General features: G+C 43.7%; 1 protein-coding gene across 1 annotated transcript in view; it reads right to left on the reverse strand.

Annotated features, from left to right (window-relative positions):
- Positions 1-7,087: 7,087 nt before the first annotated feature.
- The window catches only part of COG2 (component of oligomeric golgi complex 2), a 58,584-nt gene continuing 43,275 nt past the window's right edge, over positions 7,088-22,396 (reverse strand). Inside the window, exons 12-18 of the mRNA XM_061624473.1 lie at positions 22,177-22,328; positions 21,716-21,916; positions 20,707-20,779; positions 19,295-19,437; positions 17,161-17,300; positions 15,832-16,012; positions 7,088-9,201 (exon numbers count right to left, since the gene is read on the reverse strand). Coding sequence (XP_061480457.1) covers positions 9,100-9,201; positions 15,832-16,012; positions 17,161-17,300; positions 19,295-19,437; positions 20,707-20,779; positions 21,716-21,916; positions 22,177-22,328 — 992 coding nt within the window. The 3' untranslated portion in view covers positions 7,088-9,099. The remainder of the gene's footprint in view (positions 9,202-15,831; positions 16,013-17,160; positions 17,301-19,294; positions 19,438-20,706; positions 20,780-21,715; positions 21,917-22,176; positions 22,329-22,396) is intronic.

The following is a 22,396-nucleotide window of genomic DNA, read 5'->3' on the forward strand; positions in this document are numbered from 1 at the left end:
CAGTAGCCAACACACAGCCTCCCCTTTTATGTTGATTGGCTCCTAGGGGACGTCTGTTGTAGTGGAGTGTGGACTTGCAAGATGAGAGCAAGGGATATGAAGAGAAAGTGGAAAAGGAGGCATGGCTGTGAGAGGGTGTGGCATAACTATCATGAAGGGATCCTGCACTTCTACATTTGCCACTATACTATTGCTTAGGAGTATGGTTGCAAGGAATGCCAAGAAAACATGCTGCAAGCCAGGCTTTAGAGCAGAAGTTGAGAAGAAGCCACCAAACCCTCTTAGATTCATCCTCCTGCTTTTATCCAAGGGCCTCAGACCAGATCAAAAAGATATGGAAATCTTACTGTCAACACACTCAAACCCTCAATGACCCCATTTGAGCAATAGCTCAAAGGAACAGATCCTGTCTGAGGTCACCCTAGTGATGGAGCCTCTATCATGCAACATTCTTTTATTCACTGTTTTTAAAAATAAAAATCTCTTAAAGTGTTACTTCTTCAAGGAGAACAGGGAGCACCTGACCTAGGATTGCCAGGTAATGGCTTCTTTTGAGTCTCCCACATAATGCCTGACATACGGCTGTTGACAGGCCTCCTGATAATCAGCACCCCACAATGGCGCAGGTCAGCACAGGGCCAGTTCCAGGTGTCTGACGGCCCTTGGGCATAGGCAACCAGTGGGCGCCCTTTTCCTTTCCTCCTCAAATCACATGCCTCCTCCCTCTTGGCCCCAGCCCTTTTAACTAAAACAAATATTGACCAATATAGAAGCCCCCTGCTGTCAAAATAAAACAATACAAGCTTTTGATTATCACTGGTTGCCTTTTTTACTTTTTTGTGAACAATATAATTTGAGGCGCAGAGTGGTAAGCAGCGGTAACACAGCCGAAGTTCTGCTCACAGCCGGAGTTCGATTCCAAAGGAAGCAGGAAGTCGAATCTCCGGTAAAAGGGGTCGAGGTCCACTCAGCCTTCCATCCATCCGTGGTTGGTAAAATGAGTACCCGGCATATGCTGGGGGGTAAAGAAAGGCCGGGGATGGAACTGGCAATCCCACCCCATATATATGGTCTGCCTAGTAAACGTCACAAGACGTCACCCTAAGAGTCGGAAACGACTCGCACTACAAGTGCGGGGACACCTTTACCTTTTATAGGTTAATCAGTAATCCTATACTTCCTTACCTGGGAGTAAATCCCGTTGAACTCAGTGGGGCTTCTGAGTAGGCATGGCATTAATTCAGATTATTTACTTCTCTTAGAGCTCATCCAGACGACTGCAAAATGTGTGACAAGCCCGCTATGTGTGTTCATTATTTTTCGGTCGTCCACATGATGTCTCGCGCTGTTACGCATTTTCATGGGTTAAATCCGCTCCTTGCAATACCAGCAAAAATGCGATTTGCTGTTTAAAATTGGGAATCATCCACTGTGCCTTCAGGAGGTAGGATGCAATATCGCAGACTTTACAGCTGATGGGTGGTTCTTGGGCATTTCCCCTTGCCCCTTCTCCTCATTCCAGCCAATCACGTATCTGCACTTTTGCGCATTTGCGAGAATAAGCCCGGGAAAATTGAACCAATCATTGCAATGGTGGGGTGTTGGGGTGGGGGGTCTGCAACTACTGCGCAGATGCATTTTATTTTTTGCCAGCCTGCAAACTGGGCGGCCGCTCTGGGTGAGATCTGCAATGCACAGCAAGCGAGAAAGGGGCTGCTGGTCAGTTTCATGCCTGCCTCCGGAAAGCTTTGTCAATTTCATTCTACTCCCTGGGGTTTTTGCTTCAAATCATTTCGCTGTGGGAAGGAAAGGGAGAAGGAGGGGGGGGGACACGTTTCTTGCTTTTTTGGAGAAATAAGTGCAATTGCCAGCGTGTGTATCTCCTTAAATATCCATAAAGGCAGACAAGCATACATTCCATAAAGGCAGAAAAGCATACATAAGCATAATATTGCAATTACAAACAAGAAAATAAGCAGGCTTCACATGGGTAGACCTGGTGGCCTCGTCTACCCATTGAAATGCATAGACTTTCCGGATGCCAGGTCTACCCATTGAAATGCCAGATCTACTCATTGAAACGCATTGGCTGTTGTGACGCCAGGTCTACCCATTGAGACGCATGGGCTTTTCTGCCCCCAGTTCTACCCGTTGAAAGTAATGGGCATTCCCTGCCCTGCATATGAATGGTTTGCTACAGCGTCCCCGCCGCCCGGAACCACAGAGACTGGAGAACCATAGAGCAAGAAACGTGTCACCCCCCCTCCTTCTCCCTTTCCTTCCCGCAGCAAAATGATTTGAAACAAAAACCCCAGCGAGTAGAATGAAATTGACAAAGCTTTCCAGAGGCAGGCGTTAAACCGACCTGCAGCCCCTTTCTTGTTTGTATTTGCGATATTACGCTTAAACGAATATATGCTTTTCTGCCTTTATGGATATTTAAGGAGATACACATGCTGGCAATTGCATTTATTTCTCCAAAAAAGCAAGAAACGTGTCACCCCCCTCCTTCCCCCTTTCCTTCCAGCGGCAAAATGATTTGAAACAAAAACCCCAGCCAGTAGAATGAAATTGACAAAGCTTTCCAAAGACAGGCGTGAAACCGACCAGCAGCCCCTTTTGTCATGGCCCCGTCAGAGGACTCATCAGACGAGGATGACTCGGGAGTAACAGCAGCAGACCCAGAAGCAACAGACCCAGAAGGAGAAACGGAGGAAACTCCTGAGAACCCAGCTCCTTCTCCCCCTCAGCTGCAGAGCACCCCAGACACAGCTGAAGCCCTTCAGCCAGACGCAGGCAGTGAACAGGAGACTCCCCCCTCACCTGCAGAATGTAGACAACAGAAGGTCAGGCAGAAGAGGGGCAGGCCTGTCCACTTAAGGCCAAAACGCTGAGGGCTCACACCTGCTGACAAACCTGCTCCTTAAAAGTCAAACCTTGGCTTCAGCTTGTTGCTGACTACAACGTCAGGCGTGACCACTGTGTGTCTTTCTATCCCCTGAACCTTGACTTGGACTGATCTCTCGGCAAATTAGACCCGGACCTTCACTGATGTCTCTTCTAGATTTCTGGCTTGGCACGTAAGCTTCGAACGGCCTCTGCCCTTATCTTGCTTCCTCCTTGCTAGCCTGGCAGACTTATATCCAAGCTGCCGGCTGAGGACTTACGGCCTGGCAATTGCCAAGGAATCTCCAGCCCTGCCTGCACCCCCACCGACACTGCTGTCTCAGTGAAGAGCTGACACCTTTCTTGTTTGTATTTGCCATATTACGCTTAAACGAATGTATGCTTTTCTGCCTTTATGGATATTTAAGGAGATACACATGCTGGCAATTGCACTTATTTCTCCAAAAAAGCAAGAAACGTGTCACCCCCCCCTCCTTCTCCCTTTCCTTCCTGCCGCGAAATGATTTGAAGCAAAAACCCCAGGGAGTAGAATGAAATTGACAAAGCTTTCCGGAGGCAGGCTGAAATTGACCACCCCCCACCTTCTCCCTTTCCTTCCGTGGCGAAAACTCCTTTACAGCCATATTGTGCTTCGTTGCAAAGGGGGAGAGGAGCATATGTCATTTTTTTGCTGACCAATTGGTTGATAGGGGGAGGTTTTAGAGACGGAGCTTGGAAAAAGCGAAAAGAATGTAGGGGTCTTACCGGTGTGTGTGCGGGTGCAAAAAAGCGTTTTTTTAACTGGGAAAGAGCGAACTAAAAGGCAAAGTGAGGACTATCAGATGACAAACTGAATATGGAAACCATGGATTATCCTGCTGTTTGGATAAGCCCAAAGACTCAATTGTTCCAAAATCATTTTGGGGAAGGACACCTGCTTTGCATGCAAAAAGCCCCAGGGTCAGCCCCTGGCATCTCCAGGTCAGGCTGAGAATGCCCCAGTCTGAAACCCTGGGGAGTTGCTGCAAGTCAGTGCTGACAATATTGAGCTAGGTCTGACTGGGTATAAGGCAGCTTTCTGTGCTTCTATTTCCTTGCCCCCCCCCAAGATTATTAATACTCTTAAAGATAAAATGCAGATAATCTGCCTGGTTTCTCTAATTTGGGAAAGTGGGAGAGTTGGAGAGGAAGATGGAAAACACGGAGATCAAAGGGGTAAAATGACGACAGAGAGGGAAGGTTAGGGGAAAATATGCCAAAAAATAAATATAGAGCATAGAGCTGAATGTTTGATGGACTTTGCAGTGCAGGCAAAAGTAACTGTGGGAAACATCAACCACCAGCCCCAAAGTCTCCCCCATCTCTGCCCTATTTTTCAGAATATGCTAGCAAAGAGTAAGTGGGATGGGAAATAAGATAGACGTTGTGTTCTAACACTTTACACGTCAAACTTAAGCATGTATACTCAGAAGGAAGCCCCGTAAAATCAGTGGGGCTTAAATTCAGATAAGTTTGTGTTCAGGATTGGTTAGAGAGTGAGAGTGAAGCTGTAGCAAGCAACGCTGGAGGGGAAGAAACGGACGGCGGATGGTCAGAGCGCCTTTGGAGTGTGAGGAAAGGAAGAGAATGAATGGGAAGGAGGGCTGCAAACAGGACAGAAAGCCTGAGGGACAGGAAAAGGAGACCTGCCAGGACTGCTGCACATTCTTCCATCTCCACTTCTCTCTTTCTCTTTTTCCTTCACACACACCTCAGCCTGGCAGAAGAGCTGGCCGGCTCCCGGCGCTGTGCCCCTTTCTGTTTTGGCAGCCGCTACTGCGGCTGCCTTCACTGCAAGTCCCCAGTGGCGAGTTCTTCTCCAGCTTCTGGTACTCCAGCCGCTCCTCCCCTCGCTCCCCTCTCCAAACCATTCTGGCCCCCCACCCCCTTAGCTTCTCATCACTCGCTCCGGCTCCCTCGCAAGCCCGACAACAGTAGCAGCACTTTCTCCTCCCCCGATCTCCGTCTTCCGTGACGGTTAGTGCCTGCACGCTGCCAATTGGGCCCTGGGCCCTGAGTCAACTGGAGATTGGACTCATCGTCTAGGCAGCCCAGGGGCAGAAAGCAAGGCCCGTGAGGGGCCTTTGTGAGCTCCTGGGCCTTCGGCCAGTGCCTCACCTGGCTGCCTACTGGCGCTGGGCCTGGGTTAGCAGTAGATAGTCAACAACCATGTACTTACACATTGCTGATACAGCTTCATGGTTCCAAATGCTGCCTCTTGATAACCAAAATGATAAGGACACCATTCACCACTTATTATTATTATTATTAATTACATTTGTATACCGCCCCATAGCCAAAGCTCTCTGGGCGGTTTACAATTAAAAAAATTAAAAACAAATATACAATTTTAAAAACACTTAAAAAAAAACAATTTGGGGGAGATTCCTGCCTGGCCAGCTCTACTCCTTGAACACAAGCCCATCTGTCCGTTCAAGAACATGAAGGACAGTCTAGCAGCAAAAGTGGGTCGCTCTTCCCTCCGCCCTCAAAGGCAGCACTCAAAGGCTAAGCACTACCTCTCACCTCATTGCTTTGAGAAATTTAAAGAGAAAACAATTCTAGACCATAATGCAGGGGATGTTGCCAAGAAAGGAGAAACATCTAAGCACGGCTTGTGCCAGGCATGACTGGGTCCTTGGGGCAGCAGCCTGCCCCGGCCCACAGCACCCAGCCACGTGTGCCATCTACCTCTCCCACTGTGGTAAATGCTGGCCACGCTGCACACACATGTCTGCCATCAACAAAGATGGCAACAGGGGCACCAGCCCCTTAAGGAAGCCTCAGCTGCCATCTTGGTTGATGGTAGGCATGCACATGCAGTGCAGCCAGCATTCACCACAATGGGAGAGGTAGGTGGGGCATGCAGGCAGGCATCGTGGGGGGTGCCTGTGAGCTCCCTCTGCAATCAGCAGCAGAGCCAGGATCCGATGCTGCCACAGATTGTGGAACGGGAGCGCTACCTATCCACCCTAAGGAGGGGTCCTTTAGGGGCCCACAGCCAGGGCCCAACCCTGGCCACCCTCTAGCACCAGTGCTATATCTAAGTGAGGATAAAGATCCTAGGAGTCTCAGCCCACTCTTCTACGGGAAAAAGGCAGATATACAGTATCAGCTGAAGAAATGAAACTTTTGTACAGGCCAGGTCCTTAGTTTAAAAATTTGTCTCTACCTAATGGCAAAGGCAGAAAGTAGATTAGCTCTAGAGCTGCCAGGAGTGGTCCCCAAGAGCTTTTGAGAGCACATTTCCATATACAGAATATGTACCTCCCTGCACTAGCTCTTTGAAACAATCAGCAAAACAGATTCTCCTCTGTTACAGTGTTTTTCACATTGCCTAAGAATAGCAGACATCATTTTCAAATGTCAAACACAGATGTACCAGTAGTGAGGTTTCTTATCAGGGGCTATAATACCCCAGGATACAGATGAGTTGTTCAAAGATCCCAGAAGGGATTAGTCTTCTACTTTAAGAATCTGTCAAGCATTGTTTCGGAACAAAACAAAACAAAATTAACATGCTGCAGACAGTTCTAGTCAGTGGGAGCTGTAGCCAGTGGTACATTATGGTTCACAATAGGTCAGAAGTGTGGATTGGTTGCAAGGCTGCATCAATCAAAGTAATCATTCAAAGAACTCTGGTAAATGAAAGAGACCAAGACCTGGCCCATACTCATTAAAATCTCACTTGCAGATTGACCCCATGGTTGCAACCATGTGCATATAGTAATCATATAGGGACTTCTTGCAAAGCTACCTGTGTGAAAGCTACATTTTCACCCACCACCTTTGCATGAATTGCTAGCAGGAAGATTATGGATTAGCTTAACAATTTGTCATCTATTAATGATAACCTCAAATTGGCCACTTCATTTTGCATATATTGTAGGACTGGCACTGAATGGGGCTCCCAGTGTGTTTTCATCCAGGCGCTGATCAGATCCACACCAGGTCACCTTCACTATGCATTTATGCATTTCCAGATCAGTGATTAGGCCTATATGAAGGGGGTACCCAAAACAATGGAAATATATAATATTATGGATAATTATATTATCTTTCCTTATAGTTCTGTTGTATGGATCATTGATATTATAATCTCACTGAACAATCACAGAAAGGACTTCATAAATGCTGCACTAGGTGAAACCTAGAAATCGGCTTCTTTTTATTAACACAGTAGATGAGCATCCAATGAAATGCAAACAAAGTAAGAGTAGAAAACACATCCAACATTTGGCATAATTTTAGATTTTTGCTCCCATGGAGGCCATTTCAATATTATCAGCAAACCTTCAACCAGTCACCTCGTCTCATCTGTAGTATTTAAATATTAGCTATCCCCACCCCCGAAACAAAACAGGAGGTGCACATAATTGCAAAGATTTGATGTTACTGTAATGTATCATGAATAACTATAAGAAATATAGTTCTTTAACAGCAAGATGTTTGTTCAAGTCCACATTAATTTGGTTCCTTCTTTATGATGGAACCTAAAGTAAAAATGACAAGGCAAATAGGCACATTAGGCCACTTTAAACTAAAATAAAAAACAGATTTTCCATTTATTCCTCTAGTATCAGCAATAAGCAGATTTGTGCAGGCCTCAGGATATGCTACCATTTTGTGAACATATTTGGAATTAAAAATCTTTATAACTCAAGTATTTGAAGTATTTAAATAATTTTCTATCCCACCCTATTAAAAAAGTTCATATGTTGCAATACATCTTTGCTTAGTTTTGTAACACACTTAGGCAGGTCAGACTACATTTGAAACTGGGCAGGGATTTAAATAAGGAATACCCCAGGTTGTGCAAAACAAATATGCTAATCCATATACATCAGACTTCAAATGTGCTCAGGAAAGTATACTTCTTATGGAGTGGATTGTGGAATTTTCCTGTAAATGTGTTACAGGGAAACACATTTTAGGTAAGTTTTCATATAACTTATGTGAATGAAAACTCCAAGCCCAAAAGTAGTCCTGAGTTTTTCATGAGAGAGACAGATAGACTTTAGATTTAAGGCCCTTCCAAGACTCAAGGGAAAAAGTAAACACTTGAAGAGATGCTTCATTTTCTTTATTGAACTACTAGGCAAACCTTTTTCATTCAGAAAAAAACAAGTGTGACTTCTTTGAAGAGGAGGTTCAAGAGGATGTTTTTTTCTAGTTTGAGAATTCAAGAACAGTATTCACATTTGTTTTAATCTTTCCTATGCAACTCAAAGGGCAGTATTCAACTAACGGATCACGGCAGTACAAGGATTTCCATTTGCACAATGGGACTTCCCCCTTCTGCTCCTGGCCAAATCTGTTCCAGAGGGTTGGAGGATCCCTTGAACAGACTTAGGGGATATGCAGGGGAAGGAAATATGCAGGGGCAGGAGAGGGGAAGAACATTCTACTATGCAAGCACAAATCTGTGCACTGACGGAAGTTCATATAGTGCTCTGTTGGATACAACCCACAGTTCTAAAAGATATGCTTAGATGCCAATAAATTACTATTCTAATATAAGAACATAAGAAGAGCCTGCTGGATCAGGCCAGTGGCCCATCTAGTCCAGCATCCTGTTCTCACAGTGGCCAACCAGGTGCCTGGGGGAAGCCCGCAAGCAGGACCCGAGTGCAAGAACACTCTCCCCTCCTGAGGCTTCCGGCAATTGGTTTTCAGAAGCATGCTGCCTCTGACTAGGGTGGCAGAGCACAGCCATCATGGCTAGTAGCCATTGATAGCCCTGTCCTCCATGAATATTTTCTGCAGATTAGTAATAAAAAGCCACTTGAGCTTACATATTTACTACATTTCACTGTCCCCAGTGATAAAACGCTACAAAGGAAGACAATGCTTTTCTTTTTTCTTTTAATAATATTAAATCAGTTTTCCCGCATGATAAGATTTACAATAAAAATAAAAAAGACTTCCATAGTTCTGTTTAGAAACATATCAACAGTTTTACATACAATGGAAAATAAAAGTAAATGCTCTTCTATAGGGTTCTCTCCTTTTTGGTGAAGTGAGGTTTTTTTTTGTATCTTGAGACACATTTAACTTGCTGCTGAAACTGCATTAGGAAGCATTTCATTGCTACATAGTTTTTGGCGAGAGAAAAGAAAAAGAAACCTCTCCTTTTTGTAGGCCAGGCCTGCCCTCTCCTCATACAGCTGAAAATCATGTTTGTTCTGCTGATATCTGATCCTTGGCAGCTTGAACAAGTTCTGAAAGGGCTGAAAAGCTTGTGATGTTGTTCAGCCGCAATCCCATCTTCTGCATCTATAAAGATATTAAAGTTTATTTACTATTTTTGTAAGCAAAAGCAAAAAGCTCTTAATTTTTGTACGATCGGAAGATCTGTAAGATAAGACAATCGTATAGAGTCTGTCTTGTGTTGACAGCCACTTCTTTTATTTAGTGTGCATTTGATAAGCTACATTTAGGCAGATGGAATAAGTAATTCCTGATAAATCAGACTTAACAGTTACTTTTGCTGAGTCTTGGGAGTTTCAATATGATTTTTACGAATAATGAAGTAGTATGCTCATGGGCACCTGATGATGGCATCTGATGAAGCATATAACTTGAATACTTGCAAATGGATCTCAGCTTTACAAATTACTATTTTGGAGATGCCCCCCTTGCTTAGTTCCTCCTTCCTCTCCTATATTCCTGTGGGGCGCTCTTGGATCTGACCTGCCCTTTGGAGGTCCAACTGACTTCTGTGACATGAAGCACCTTTCACCAGCTATGTTTAGCATACTAGATGCATCCCCTTGTATACAAATATTTTATAAATAAATAAATACCACTATTTCATTAAAAGCATCAAAGTGGTTTATAACATGTTAAAAAAACCACAACCACCATAGAACAAAAACATTAAAAATACAATAAAAACAAAGATAGACTGTTGCGAAAAGAGCATCTTCTTAATTGCCTGTATAAACCTGGCAAAACAGAAAGTTTTTCAGTGGGTACTTAAAAGTTAAAACACAAGGCGCCTGCTGAATCTCTGTTGGCAGAGCATTCCAGAGAACTACGCCGATGACACTGAAGGCTTGACTTCATGTTGATGTCAAATGAGCCTCGCCAACTTGGGGGACAACCAGAGCTGCTCCTGCAGATGATCTCAGTGACTGAGCTGGGATATAAGGGTTCATGCCATCCCTAAGATATCCTGGACCTAAGTTGTTCAAGGCTTTGTAAATTAATAGAAGGACCTTGAACCTGGCTTGGTAGTGGATGGGCAGCCAGTGCAGATATTTTAAAAGGAGTGTCACATGTTGTCGGCCATGTGCTTCCATTAGCAGTCTGGCCGTAGCATTTTGCACCAGCAGGAGCTTCCAAACCAGGGCCAAGGGCAGCCCACATAGAGCGCATTGCAGTAATACAGCCTCAAAGTTACCAATGCTATCCTGTCCAAGAACAGCCACACCTGATGAACCAGACAAAGCTGGTAAAAGGCACTCTCATCCACAGAGGATACCTGGGCCTCTAAGACATAGATGAATCCAGGGGTACCCCTAGGCTATAGAACTGGTCCTTCAGAGGGTGTGCAACCCCATCCAGAACAGGTAACCTGCCTATCTCCAGGACATGGGAACCCCTACCAAAAGAGCCTCCATCTTCCCAGGATTCAAGCAATGTATTGGCCCTCATCCAGTCCACTACAGCATTCAGACACTGATCCAGAGCATTCACAGCCTCTCCCAATTCAGATGTTATAGAGAAATAGAGCTGCGTGTCATCAGCATATTGCTGATACCTTGCTCCAAAACTCCTACTGACCACTCCCAACAGCTTCATATAGATGTTGAATAGCACTGGGGAGAGGATAATACCCTGTGGAACACTATAGCAAAAGTTCCAGGGGGCCAAGGAACACTCACACAGTGTTAGTCTTTGGACACAGCCCTGGAGAAGAGTGAAGCCACTGTAATACAGTGCTTCCATAACCCATCCCATTGAGTTAGCCCAGGAGGATACCATGGTCAGTGGTATCAAACGCTGCTGAGAAATCAAGCAGAAGTACTCCTCCGTCTCTCTCACAATAAAGGTCATCTATCAGGGCGACCAAGGCTGATTCTGTTTCGAAACCAGGTCTGAATCCAAATTGTGATGGAACTAGATAATAGCAAATGTTCCATTCCTGGGCAAGGTCCTTAAATAAACTAGCCATGATGGCTGTGCTCTGCCACCCTAGTCAGAGGCAGCATGCTTCTGAAAACCAGTTGCTGGAAGCCTCAGGAGGGGAGAGTGTTCTTGCACTCGGGTCCTGCTTGCGGGCTTCCCCCAGGCACCTGGTTGGCCACTGTGAAAACAGGATGCTGGACTAGATGGGCCACTGGCCTGATCCAGCAGGCTCTTCTTATGTTCTTATGAGTGGTTGTGGGCCAGCTCCAGACACTCTTGGATGAGACTGATTATCTGGATCCATTTCAGTCAGGTTTCAGTCCTGGTTTTGGCACGGAAACAGCCTTGGTCGCCCTGTATGGTGACCTCTGTCGGGAGAGAGACAGGGGGAGTGTGACTCTGTTGATTCTCCTTGATCTCTCAGCGGCTTTTGATACCATCGACCATGGTATCCTTCTGGGGAGACTGGCTGAGTTGGGAGTGGGAGGGACTGCATTGTGGTGATTCTGCTCCTACTTGGCGGGTTGCCTCCAGAAGGTGGTGCTTGGGGAGCATTGCTCGGCACCCTGGACTCTCCAGTATGGGGCTCTGCAGGGGTCAGTTCTGTCCCCCATACTGTTCAACATCTACATGAAACCATTGGGTGCGGTCATCCAGAGCTTTGGAGAGTATTGCCATCAGTATGCTGATGACACGCAGCTCTATTTCTCCTTTTCATCTTCTTCAGGTGAGGCTGTCAATGTGCTGAACCAATGCCTGGCTGCGACAATGGACTGGATGAGGGCTAATAAACTGAGGCTCAATCCAGACAAGACTGAGATGCTGCTAGTGGGTGGTTCTTCTGACCGGATGGTGGATGTCCAACCTGTCCTGGATGGGGTTGCACTCCCCCTGAAGGAGCAGGTTTGTAGCTTGGGGGTTTCTCCTAGAACCATCTCTGTCACTTGAGGCTCATGTACCCTCAGTGGCACGGAGTGCTTTCTACCAACTTCGGTTGGTGGCCCAACTACATCCCTATCTGGACAGGGTTAACCTGGAGTCTGTTGTCCACGCTCTGGTAACTCCAAATTAGATTACTGCAATGCACTCTATGTGGGGCTGCCTTTGAAGACGGTTCGGAAACTGCAGCTTATGCAAACTGCAGTGGCCACATTGGTAATGGACCAGACGGTCCAAACATATAAAACCGATTCTGGCCCGCTTGCTTTGGCTGCCTGTATGTTTCCGAGCTCGATTCAAGGTGCTGGTTTTGTCCTATAAAGCCTTACATGGCTTGGGACCACAATACCTGATGGAATGCCTCTCCCTATACAAACCAACCCATACACTGTGTTCAAGATCAAAGGCCCTCCTCCGGATGCCTATTCGGAGGGAAGCTGGGAGTCTGGCAACAAGGGAGAGGGCCTTCTCAGTGGTGGCTCCCAAATTATGGAACGATTTTTGTGACGAGGTGCGCCTGGCGCCAACACTGTTATCTTTTCAGCGCCAGGTCAAGACTTTCCTCTTCTCCCAGGCATTTTAGCATGTGTTTTAAATTGTTTTAAATTGTGTTTTAAATTGTTTTTAAAAGATGTGTTTTTAAATTTGTATATTTGTTTTAATCTTTTTAGTTACTGTAAACCGTCCAGAGAGCTTCGGCTATGGGGCGGTATATAAGTACAATAAACAAACAAACAAACAAATAAATAATCACTCTTATCCAGGAATACCTGCAATTGCTCTGCAACCACTTTCTCTACCACCTTTGCCAAAAAAGGGGTGTTGGCAACTGGTCTATAGTTGCTACATTCTGTTGTATGGGTTTTTAAAGAAGTGGGCATACCACTGCCTCTTTAAGGTCAGTGGGCATCACACCATCACACAAAGGTGTATTTACTATACCTGTGACCCATTCAGTCATCCCACTTCAGCTAGCTTTAATAAGCCAGGATGGACAAGGATCTAATGAGCAGGTGATTGGGCACATCACTGCAAACATCTTGTCCACATCATTAGGCTGCTTTAACTGGAATTGATCCCACAACACTGTGTTCAACACTGGATTGGACACCTCAGCTGGAACTACCACAATAGCAGCATCTAAATCACTGTGGAACTGAGTGACTTTGTCCTCATAGTGTTTAGCCAGTCAGTTACAACTGGACACCATGTGCTCCAGAGATCTGCCTCTCTGGTCAGGAGTGACCAACTTTTGCACCACACGGAACAACTCAGCCTGACACCTCCTCGTGGACACAATGGAGACAGCAAAGTAGGATGACTCTGCCGCCCCTACTACCATGTGGTAGGCCCAGTTGTGAGCCTGAACACATGCTTGGTCAGCTCAGGAGCAAGATCTATAGCACTTACACTCTAGCCCTCACCCGGTCCATTTCATCGACTGAGCTCCTCAAAGTGGGAGCAAAGTGGGCTCCATGGCACTGGAGAGGGTCCTCAGAAGTGATCGTGACAATGGCCCTACGAGTCTCACCATTCCATAGTGAGACTAGGGCTTCAACAGGATTACCTGCTCTATCCACTGGAAAATCCCCCAGAGTGGTCAGGAATCTATCTGATTCCATCAGTCTCCACGGTTGGACTATCCTAACTGGTCCCCCACTGTGCAGGGAAGAATTGCTGCTGCAAGACCAAACCTCACCAGGAAGTGGTCTGACCATGACAATGGGATGATATCCAACCCACCAATTTCCAGACGACCACCCTACCCACATGGAGCAAAGACTACATTGAGGGCATGCCCTCTCTGTGTGTTGGACTGATGACCATTTGAGATAGGCCCATAGTTGCCATGAACTCCCAAGCTGGACCTGAGGCGGCCTCAGCATGAATGTGAAGTTACCCAAAATCACCGTTCTGGGTTCCTCCAACACCACACCCAAGACAACCTGCCAGCTCAGTTATGTAAGCTGTTGAGAAGCAGGGTGGAATTGATCCCACAACATTGAGTTCGATATTGCATTGGACATCTCAGCTGGAACATTAGCATCTCTAATCTGTCTCTTTGGCCCAACACCTGATGCAGGCCCTCCAGTTCAAGAGACAGGGATTTCCCAGTGACAGGGAGTGAGCTCCTACGGACTACAGCAACACCTCCCCTTGCCCCTCCAGTCTGGGCTGATGTCATACTGAGTATTCAGGTGGGCAGATCTGAGTCAGATCTGGGCTGCCTAGCTCCCCCACCCAGGTCTTGGTGATACACAGCAGATTGGCCCACTCATCCATGATCAAATCATGGATCAGCATGATTTTATTACGGACTGAAGTGGTGTTCAGCAGCAGAACCACCATTTTTGGGGGGACAGTGGTAGAACATCCATTAGTATCCAGGGTAGGGGAGACCCCAGACAAGTTATCCACACCCTGGTGAGATTTAGTTTGGACTATTGTAATGTGTTGCACATGGAGGTGTCTTTGAAAACTGCTCAGAAACTTCACCTAGTACCAAACACGATGGCTAGTTTGCTGACTGAAACTGGTTTTATTGAACACATATTGCTAGTTTTAAAACAACTGTACTGGCAACTTAACCCTTTTCTGAGCCCAACTGAAAAGGACCAGGATACATGAAGGACTGCCTCCTCCTGCATAAACATGTCAGAGCGCTTTGATCCTCCTCAAAGACTGTTTTCATATTCCTCCTGCCTTCAGAAGGTAAGGAAGGTGGTGACCAAGGATAGGGCCTTATGGTCACACTGTCTTGTTTATGTAATACTCTCCCCATGAAGATTTGCCTGGTGCCAAGTTTGATGCCTTTTGGTATCGGGTAAAGGCATTTTTATTTGCCCAGACATTTTATATGGTCTGAGTTTTAAAACTAAGGATTTTTACTTATTCTATGCTGATGTTGTTGATACTGTTGGCTCTATTAAATTGTATTAATTTTAATAGTTTTAATGACTGTTCACCCGAACTGAAAAGCAGTGCAATAATTCTTGCAACAACAAAAAAGGTATTAACCATTGCACTGGGAAAGCAGTAACTGTTCACATAAAGGTTATTACCTCCTCTCTTTCCCCAACAGAGATCCCATCCCTGTCCTAAAATGTTCTACAAGCGTGAATCTGATTATATTAAAAAAGATTAAAGATATCCATCTTTACATATATTGAGTTAAATTGCATAAATTATAGGCATCTGGAATGCCTTTATGACTTTGCTGTTTGACACAATCAACCCTACTAATTCCAAATTAGAGAGACTACGGTAGCAAAGAAGCTTCTACAGAATTAGTAACAAATAAGCAATTTGTCAATGAAATGTGCCTGAAAGGTGCAAATTGTGTTCCATTATCTTGGCTCAGGACCCAAATATCTACAGGTGGCCCTCCTCCACCATCAGTCAACTCATTTCTTACTATCAGCGTGCAGCAGGCAGGGGCTCTGCTTGCTGATCTTACTAAAATTTGGGGGCAGGAAACATGTAGAACGGTCTTCTCCTTTGTGGGTCTCTGGCTCTGGAATTATCTCCCCCTAGAGGTATGCCTGTCACCTTTACTGTTGGTTTTCAGACATCAACCGAAGGCATTTTTATTTATGCAGACTTTTGTAGTATGTTTTTTATCCTCAGAAGCAATATTTGAATTAGTGTTTCCATGAACTATTAATGCTTTTCTCTTTTTTATTGTTTATTGTGTATTGTTGCTTGATGTTTATGTGCGTTTTACATCACTGTGCGCTGCTTTGGAAGAAGGCAGATTTATATATATCCTAAATAATAAAATATTTATCCCACAAAAGATAAAAACTCTCTCTCTCGTGTTTGCATCCAAGTTACCTGAATCCCAAAATACTCCACATCCAGGGCCAGCTGCAGGCGGATTTTGTTATCATCGCTCATGCCTCCATTTGGAGAGACACTATTTGCAGTCACAGTTTTTCTTGCCTGCTTCAGCCTTTTCAAACTCTCTTCCATTTTCTTTACAGAATTCAGAATATCTGATATTGTTTCAAAGTATCTGAATAAAGAGATCAATTAACAGATTAGACTGTATGTCCCTTATGGACAAAGTGATTAATATTTAGATATCATAAGATATCAGACATCTCCCCTCTCCAAAGCATCTATTTTAAGTGGGTATTTAGCAGACGAGACCAGAAATCCTATGTGAGAGATGCTAGCAGTTTGTGCAGGGACAGCTCCAGGTTTCTGTGGGCTCAGGGCATTAGTCATGCAGTGGGCTCCCCACCACCTGCTCACATGCTGACACCAGTCCTGCAGCTGCTTCTCCTCACTGCAGTGGGTTGGGCTAGTGGTGCAAGGAAAAGGAAAGGTAACAGCAGCAATGAGGAAACCAGTTTTGATACAGGCTAGAAGGAGGCCAGGGTGGGATAAGTGTGCCTGCCCAAAACTAGGGAGGAAAGGATGGAGGGTCAATAAGGGAGAAGTTGGCTTGGTTGCCCAAGTGATAACTGGTCTCATGAATGGAGGAAGTGAAACAACTGCAGCAGGTTTGGGTGATGCAACAGAAGCGGCCTGATAACAAAAATGCTGCAGATGCTAAACCACTGCCTGATCACCTAACTGAAGCCAGGCAGACAAGTGTGTCCAGTGGGTGCATGGCCTGTCGTTGTTCTTTATTTTGCGATTACTCATAAATGTCTTTGCATACAAAACAATGGGCAGTATCCAACTAACGCGTCCTGTCAGCACAAGGATTTCTGCTTCCTCAGTGGGACTTCCCTACTCCCCTGCCACGTGGATCCCACACTGCCCCCAAATCTGCTCCAAAGGGTTGGGGGAAATGCAGAACAGATGTGGGGGGAGCGTGGGAGAGGAGAAGAGGCAAAAGTCCTGTTGCAAAAGCAGTAATCCTTGCACTGACAGGAAATGGTACTTATCGCTGCAATAAAATGAGATTATTATAAAAAAAATCTCACACACCATAGATTCCTAGAAACTAGCATTAATGAAGACACCTGATTTGTTTCCTCGTACCAAACAGGGAGGAGCAAAGGGGCTGTGTGTGCGGCCAAAAGGCTAATTCATACAGTATCTCAGTTTATCAAGCCACAATGTGATCATCTGAACTCTGTGACTTAGGTAAAATTTGCTCAGTTTTAATGCTGAAATAACCCTGTGAAGTTGCATCACATTTTCACTTACTTGTGTGTGCTTATACCAAGGGCTCCTTCAAGCCACTGCTCAATTACAACTGGCTTTAATGTATCTTTGTACTCATTCTTCAGTTGGTAGAAAGGTTTAAGAGCACTCTCAACATAGGGCAATGCCTTGTTTGGTACCTCCTGGTTAATGACATCCGAGTCCGCAAGAAAACAAAAGAGTAAATATTATTTCATTATTTTACTGTTCAGAACAAACAACCCTTAACATGCTCATGCATAAAGCAGTACATGACAATTCAGAAATGTTATAGTTTATTTGCTCACATGCAGCAAAGGCCTGGAATTATTTAGTAGTAGCAGAAAAACATTATCAGATAGAAAATTTGTGACCAAGATTCAAGGCTATCTAAGCTTCTAGAGAAGTGTGGCACAGCATGCCCCCCCGACCTATCTTCTTCCTTTCAACATTATCAGCATTGTCACAACATATATAAACACAAATAGATGGTAACTTAATAAAGAATAAGACTGCTAACCATTTAATCAATGAGGTTCCCAAAGTGTGGTCTGCAAGCTTCATTTAGGTGGCCCATGGCATGTCTGCACTAAATATTCATATTGATTTTTAATTGCTTCTTTCGTTTCTTATATTGTATTACTATTCAAATTCTATGGAACGCCACCCTGGGCTCCTTTGGGAGGAAGGGCGAGATATAAATTTAATAAATAAAAGAAAAAAGAAGCAATCAAAATACATACATGACCTAGCACAGCCCGTTATAATTGCTACAACAGGCAGAAAAATCACTAAGTGGTTCACCAAGACCATCAGCAATTTTCAAGTGATCCATGGGGGGAAACATTTGGGAACCACTAAATTTAGCAATTAACCAAATTGTTTTTGAATACATATCTATGCCACCAAAATCTCAATTTAGTTTCCTCTTTGAGCCTACATATTTGATGTTTTGTTGTATTCCCATCATAATCATGCAATGAAAGGGTTGGGATGTGGTGGGAAACTGCTTGTCCTGACAGCTTTCAAGTGTGTTCAGTAGCAGTTTGTCTGAATTAAATGAATATGACATATGACAAAAAGCAACACATGTATTAGTGGAAGTGCCTGGAAACAGTGGGAGAGTAGAGATCTCTGAAGTTTGTATAAAGGACATGTTGACGCTAATGACAAACAGAGTGGGAGAGTTTTAAAACAAACAGTGTGTAGGGGAGAGGAGCTAAATCTGCCTTGCAACCACTGCTTACTTCATTGTAGCCTCTCCCTCCATCAGGCTCACTTCTGGTATCAAAAACAATTGCTAGGATGACAGATCACAGGGATATAACCTGGGGGCCCTTTTTGCTTATAAGAGGTCTGCTGCTATACTATTCACTAGGTTCAAACCCACACTATTTCTGCTACTTTTTTGCTACTATTTCTGCTACCGGGCCAAGTTCAAGGTTCTAGTTTTGGTGTGCAAGGCCCTGCTTGGGACCAGGATACCTGAAAGACTGTCTTATCCCTTATATACCCAGTCGATCACTGAGCTCTGCAGGTGAGGGCTTCCTGCAGATACCATCTTATCACGAGGTCCGTTCCGCACAACTTAGGAAACAGACCTTTAGTGTGGCAGCACCTACACTGTGGAATTCCCTCCCCTTAAATATTAGACAGGCGCCATCTCTGTTATCTTTTTGGCACCTATTGAAGACCTTCCTCTTTCAACAAGCCTTTTAAGTAGAGACCTATCCCAGTCTGCATCTGTGTTGGGATTGCTTTTTAATATGTTCTTAAACTTTCTTTTTTGAAATGTTTTTAATCTTAGAAGATGTTTTGATAGTTTTTTTAAGTAACGTTTTTGAAGATGTTTTAATGTGTTTTAAAGTTTGTTTTTATGATGTTTTAATGTTTTTGGTGCTTTTGTTTGCCGTCCTGGGCTCCTGCTGGGAGGAAGGGTGGGATATAAATCAAATAACAACAACAACACCACTTTGGTTTCTATGCAGTCTATAAATCTGAGGTCTTTTATTTAGCTTCTTTGCAGGGTCTTGGGAAAGAAATGATACACAAAAGCTACTGTGCTCCTTCAGGTTGGGGCTGTCAGCTGTGAGTAAGTAGCCAAAACAGCCTACACTGTACACACAAGTATTTATTTTTAAAATGTGAAACACATTACCTTATTAGTTCTTCTATATAGCCTTGGAATTTCAACAGCACTTTTCAGGCAATTGAAGCAACAGTCACTTAAATCCTGAATAATCTTACTGTTCAAGGTTGGCCAGCAACCCAGTAGCGAATCCTTTGAGTCTTCCAGGGCTCCTATTAAAAAACAAATCTGTGGTAAAATGTACACACATTTTTTATTATTCATTAAAATATTTGTATATTGCCCTTCATTAGAAATGTGAGGGCTGTAACAATAATCTTTTCAACTCTCTTGTAAACAAACACAGATACTATTTATTATGCTATGGTACACTGATAACTAACAGTGCAATCCTAAGAGAGGTTGCTGATTTGCTCCAGCCAGGACTTACTTCTCTCTCTTTCCCTCAGCTGCCACCATGTATCTTCTTTTTCATTAACCACCCCACCACTACCATTAGTTCCAAAAATGGAGATTAGTTATGCCAATCCTAGGGCCTCTTAGATGAACAAAGGGACTTGAATCTAACAGATCAAAGGCTGCCTACATCCCATCCTTGTCCCACAACTGGAATTGATGGGTCTAACACTACCTGATGAAGCACTAGCGGTAGCTGTTATGTTCACAGGGCTTTCTGTGGGCATATCCCCCTCTGCCAGGCTCTTTTCTTCTGGTAGATAGGCACCTTCCTTCTTGTTCATTTTCTCATCTTTCCTGGCTTTAAAAAGTGCTTCTCTCCTCGTTTCAGAACAGGGGCAACATACCTTTTTATTATTAAAGTACTGTTCTGATGAGATGCATGTTTATTTATATTATTTTTCATACACATATACAAGGCTTGGTGCAGATGCTAAACCACCGCCTGATCACCTAATCATAGTTAGGCAATCAAGTGTGTCCAGTGGGTTTATGACACATCTACACTCCTCCTCTCTCACTTGTGAACATCCTCTTCTTTTTCATTTTATAAGTTAACAAAGTATAGTATTATACTTGCACTGGCATTTTTGCCTACCACTTTTAGCTCTAAATCAGAGTTTACAACCATGATCAAAAGTGGATTTTTAAATGGTGGTAGAGAAAAATAGTGCTGCAGGGGTAACATCACATGATAGTTCACTTTGAAAATGAAGACAAAGGGAATTCCTGAACAAATGGGGAGCAAGCAAGCCATAGGCATTCCAAATCTTCTGAGCACAGTCTGCCAAAGAAGTGTAGGATATCACATCTATGAAATACAGTGCCATTTAGAAATGATGGCAGAAAACCACAAACATTACCTTCAAATCCATTCCCTCAAATTTTGATGAATTTTCTTGAATCCAATTAAAGAGTTTATCTCTTACATATTTGCAGAAATATCGTCCAGCAGAATATGTTCAATATTTCACACTATAAATTACGTAACAAAGACATATGCAAACTGTTGAAGTCACATTTACCTGAGATGCAGGCTATGTTCTTGAAACCAGTGGTTTCAAGTTTTGGTTTGATAATTTCCAACAATTCAGGAAGCTGAAAAAGTAATATGCAAATCATCTGAATACATTTCTCAATATATTCAAATTTCCCACACATTGAAGAGTTTCTTGCATGCACCTACAGTATATAAATTTTACTACAAAAAATAAATAAAACAAAACACCCTGAAAGTCAGCCACAAATAAGAGCAAAAGATTTTGAATTCAATGCATTACACAATCATAGCTCTCCAGGCAAAACATCTAGAATTCACAAAACAGGTTTATTCAAAATAGCATATTTGTTCTTTGAAGCATTTAATTAATCTTAAACAGAAGAACAGATCAAAACTGCACAATCACACAGAATGTACAGCACACCAGCAAGCTATGAGGCTTGCGTTTCAAAATGGAGTGTTGACAATTAAATGTTGCTGGGCCAAAAGGCTAAGCAGCAAAACCTAAGACTGCAAAAATACACACAGCTCACATCCCAAAGACACACAAAACCACAGAGCAATTTTCTAAAAGGACTTGTGAAATATTAAAGCTGCAGCCATGAATGTTAAGAAATGATGGCTGGTCAGGTTGCAGGGACTGAAAATAAAAAATAATCCTCTTCATGGCACAGAACTCCATTCTTGGACTGTTTGCATTTGGTTTCAACTACAGATAAACATACTTTAAAGGAAGCAGAAGAAATCTCAAGAAATCTAATCTCCATAGTACCAAAAACACAAAGAGTGTGGTATATTTTCTACATTTGCAACCATTATTGATGCAACATTCACAGAGATAGTATCAGCACCCTTTATGTGGAATGCCCAGAGCATCTATCCTAATGCTTAGTGTGCTGGAATTGCAGGTGTTACTGAACTGAAGCCTGCAGTTTAAACATTTCAAAAGTTCAGTGTCAGAGTCAGCATACTGCGCTCAAGGAACCTTAGGTATGATTCAATATTTCACAAGCAAACCAATGAAGTGTACTAACCCATTCCTGAAGGTTATCCAAATCTGCAGCAACAAGCGCTAGCTGTGTGGTGGATATGAAAAGCAAAGGCTGAGACTCTGGAGAAGAGTCATGTCCTTGGTCTTCGTTAGAGCTTGGGTTCAGCGGGGATTCCTTGCTACTGCTCACGAAGGTTTTTTTATTATCCTTTGTACTTTCATTAGAAATGGGCCTGAGTAAAAGCTGTTGTATTAAAAAAAATGACAAAAAGGTGTATTACACACCGAAATTCACCTCACAACACAATGCTATGCATATCCATTCTGAAGTATGTTTCAGTGGGATTTACTCCCTACTAAGCATGAGGACTATTAAGATAATGGCCATATTTGATACAGCCATAGTTAAACAGTATCAGGCTTGTCATAATCAGGTTGACCTGAGAGACATTTTGAGAGAAGCAGAGCCATAGACTGGCAGGAGAAGCCTGTAGTTTTCCTCACCTCATTAATAAAAAATGAATAGCGTGCTACAATCTGCAGCGAAAGCTTCCATAGGCGATGCGTTAGCAATGGTAAAAATATCTGAGCTGACCAACACTTCTGCAGACTTGCACACACAGTGTGTGTAGCCAAGAGGCAATAGGAGCTTTCGGCTGAAAAGAAGGAACAGGAATAGCTAAATTATTAGTCATGATCCAAAACTGTAGCTGTATGTTACAAG

This window comes from Rhineura floridana, chromosome 4 (genome assembly GCF_030035675.1).
Source record: "Rhineura floridana isolate rRhiFlo1 chromosome 4, rRhiFlo1.hap2, whole genome shotgun sequence".
NCBI classification, from domain to species: Eukaryota; Metazoa; Chordata; class Lepidosauria; order Squamata; family Rhineuridae; genus Rhineura; species Rhineura floridana.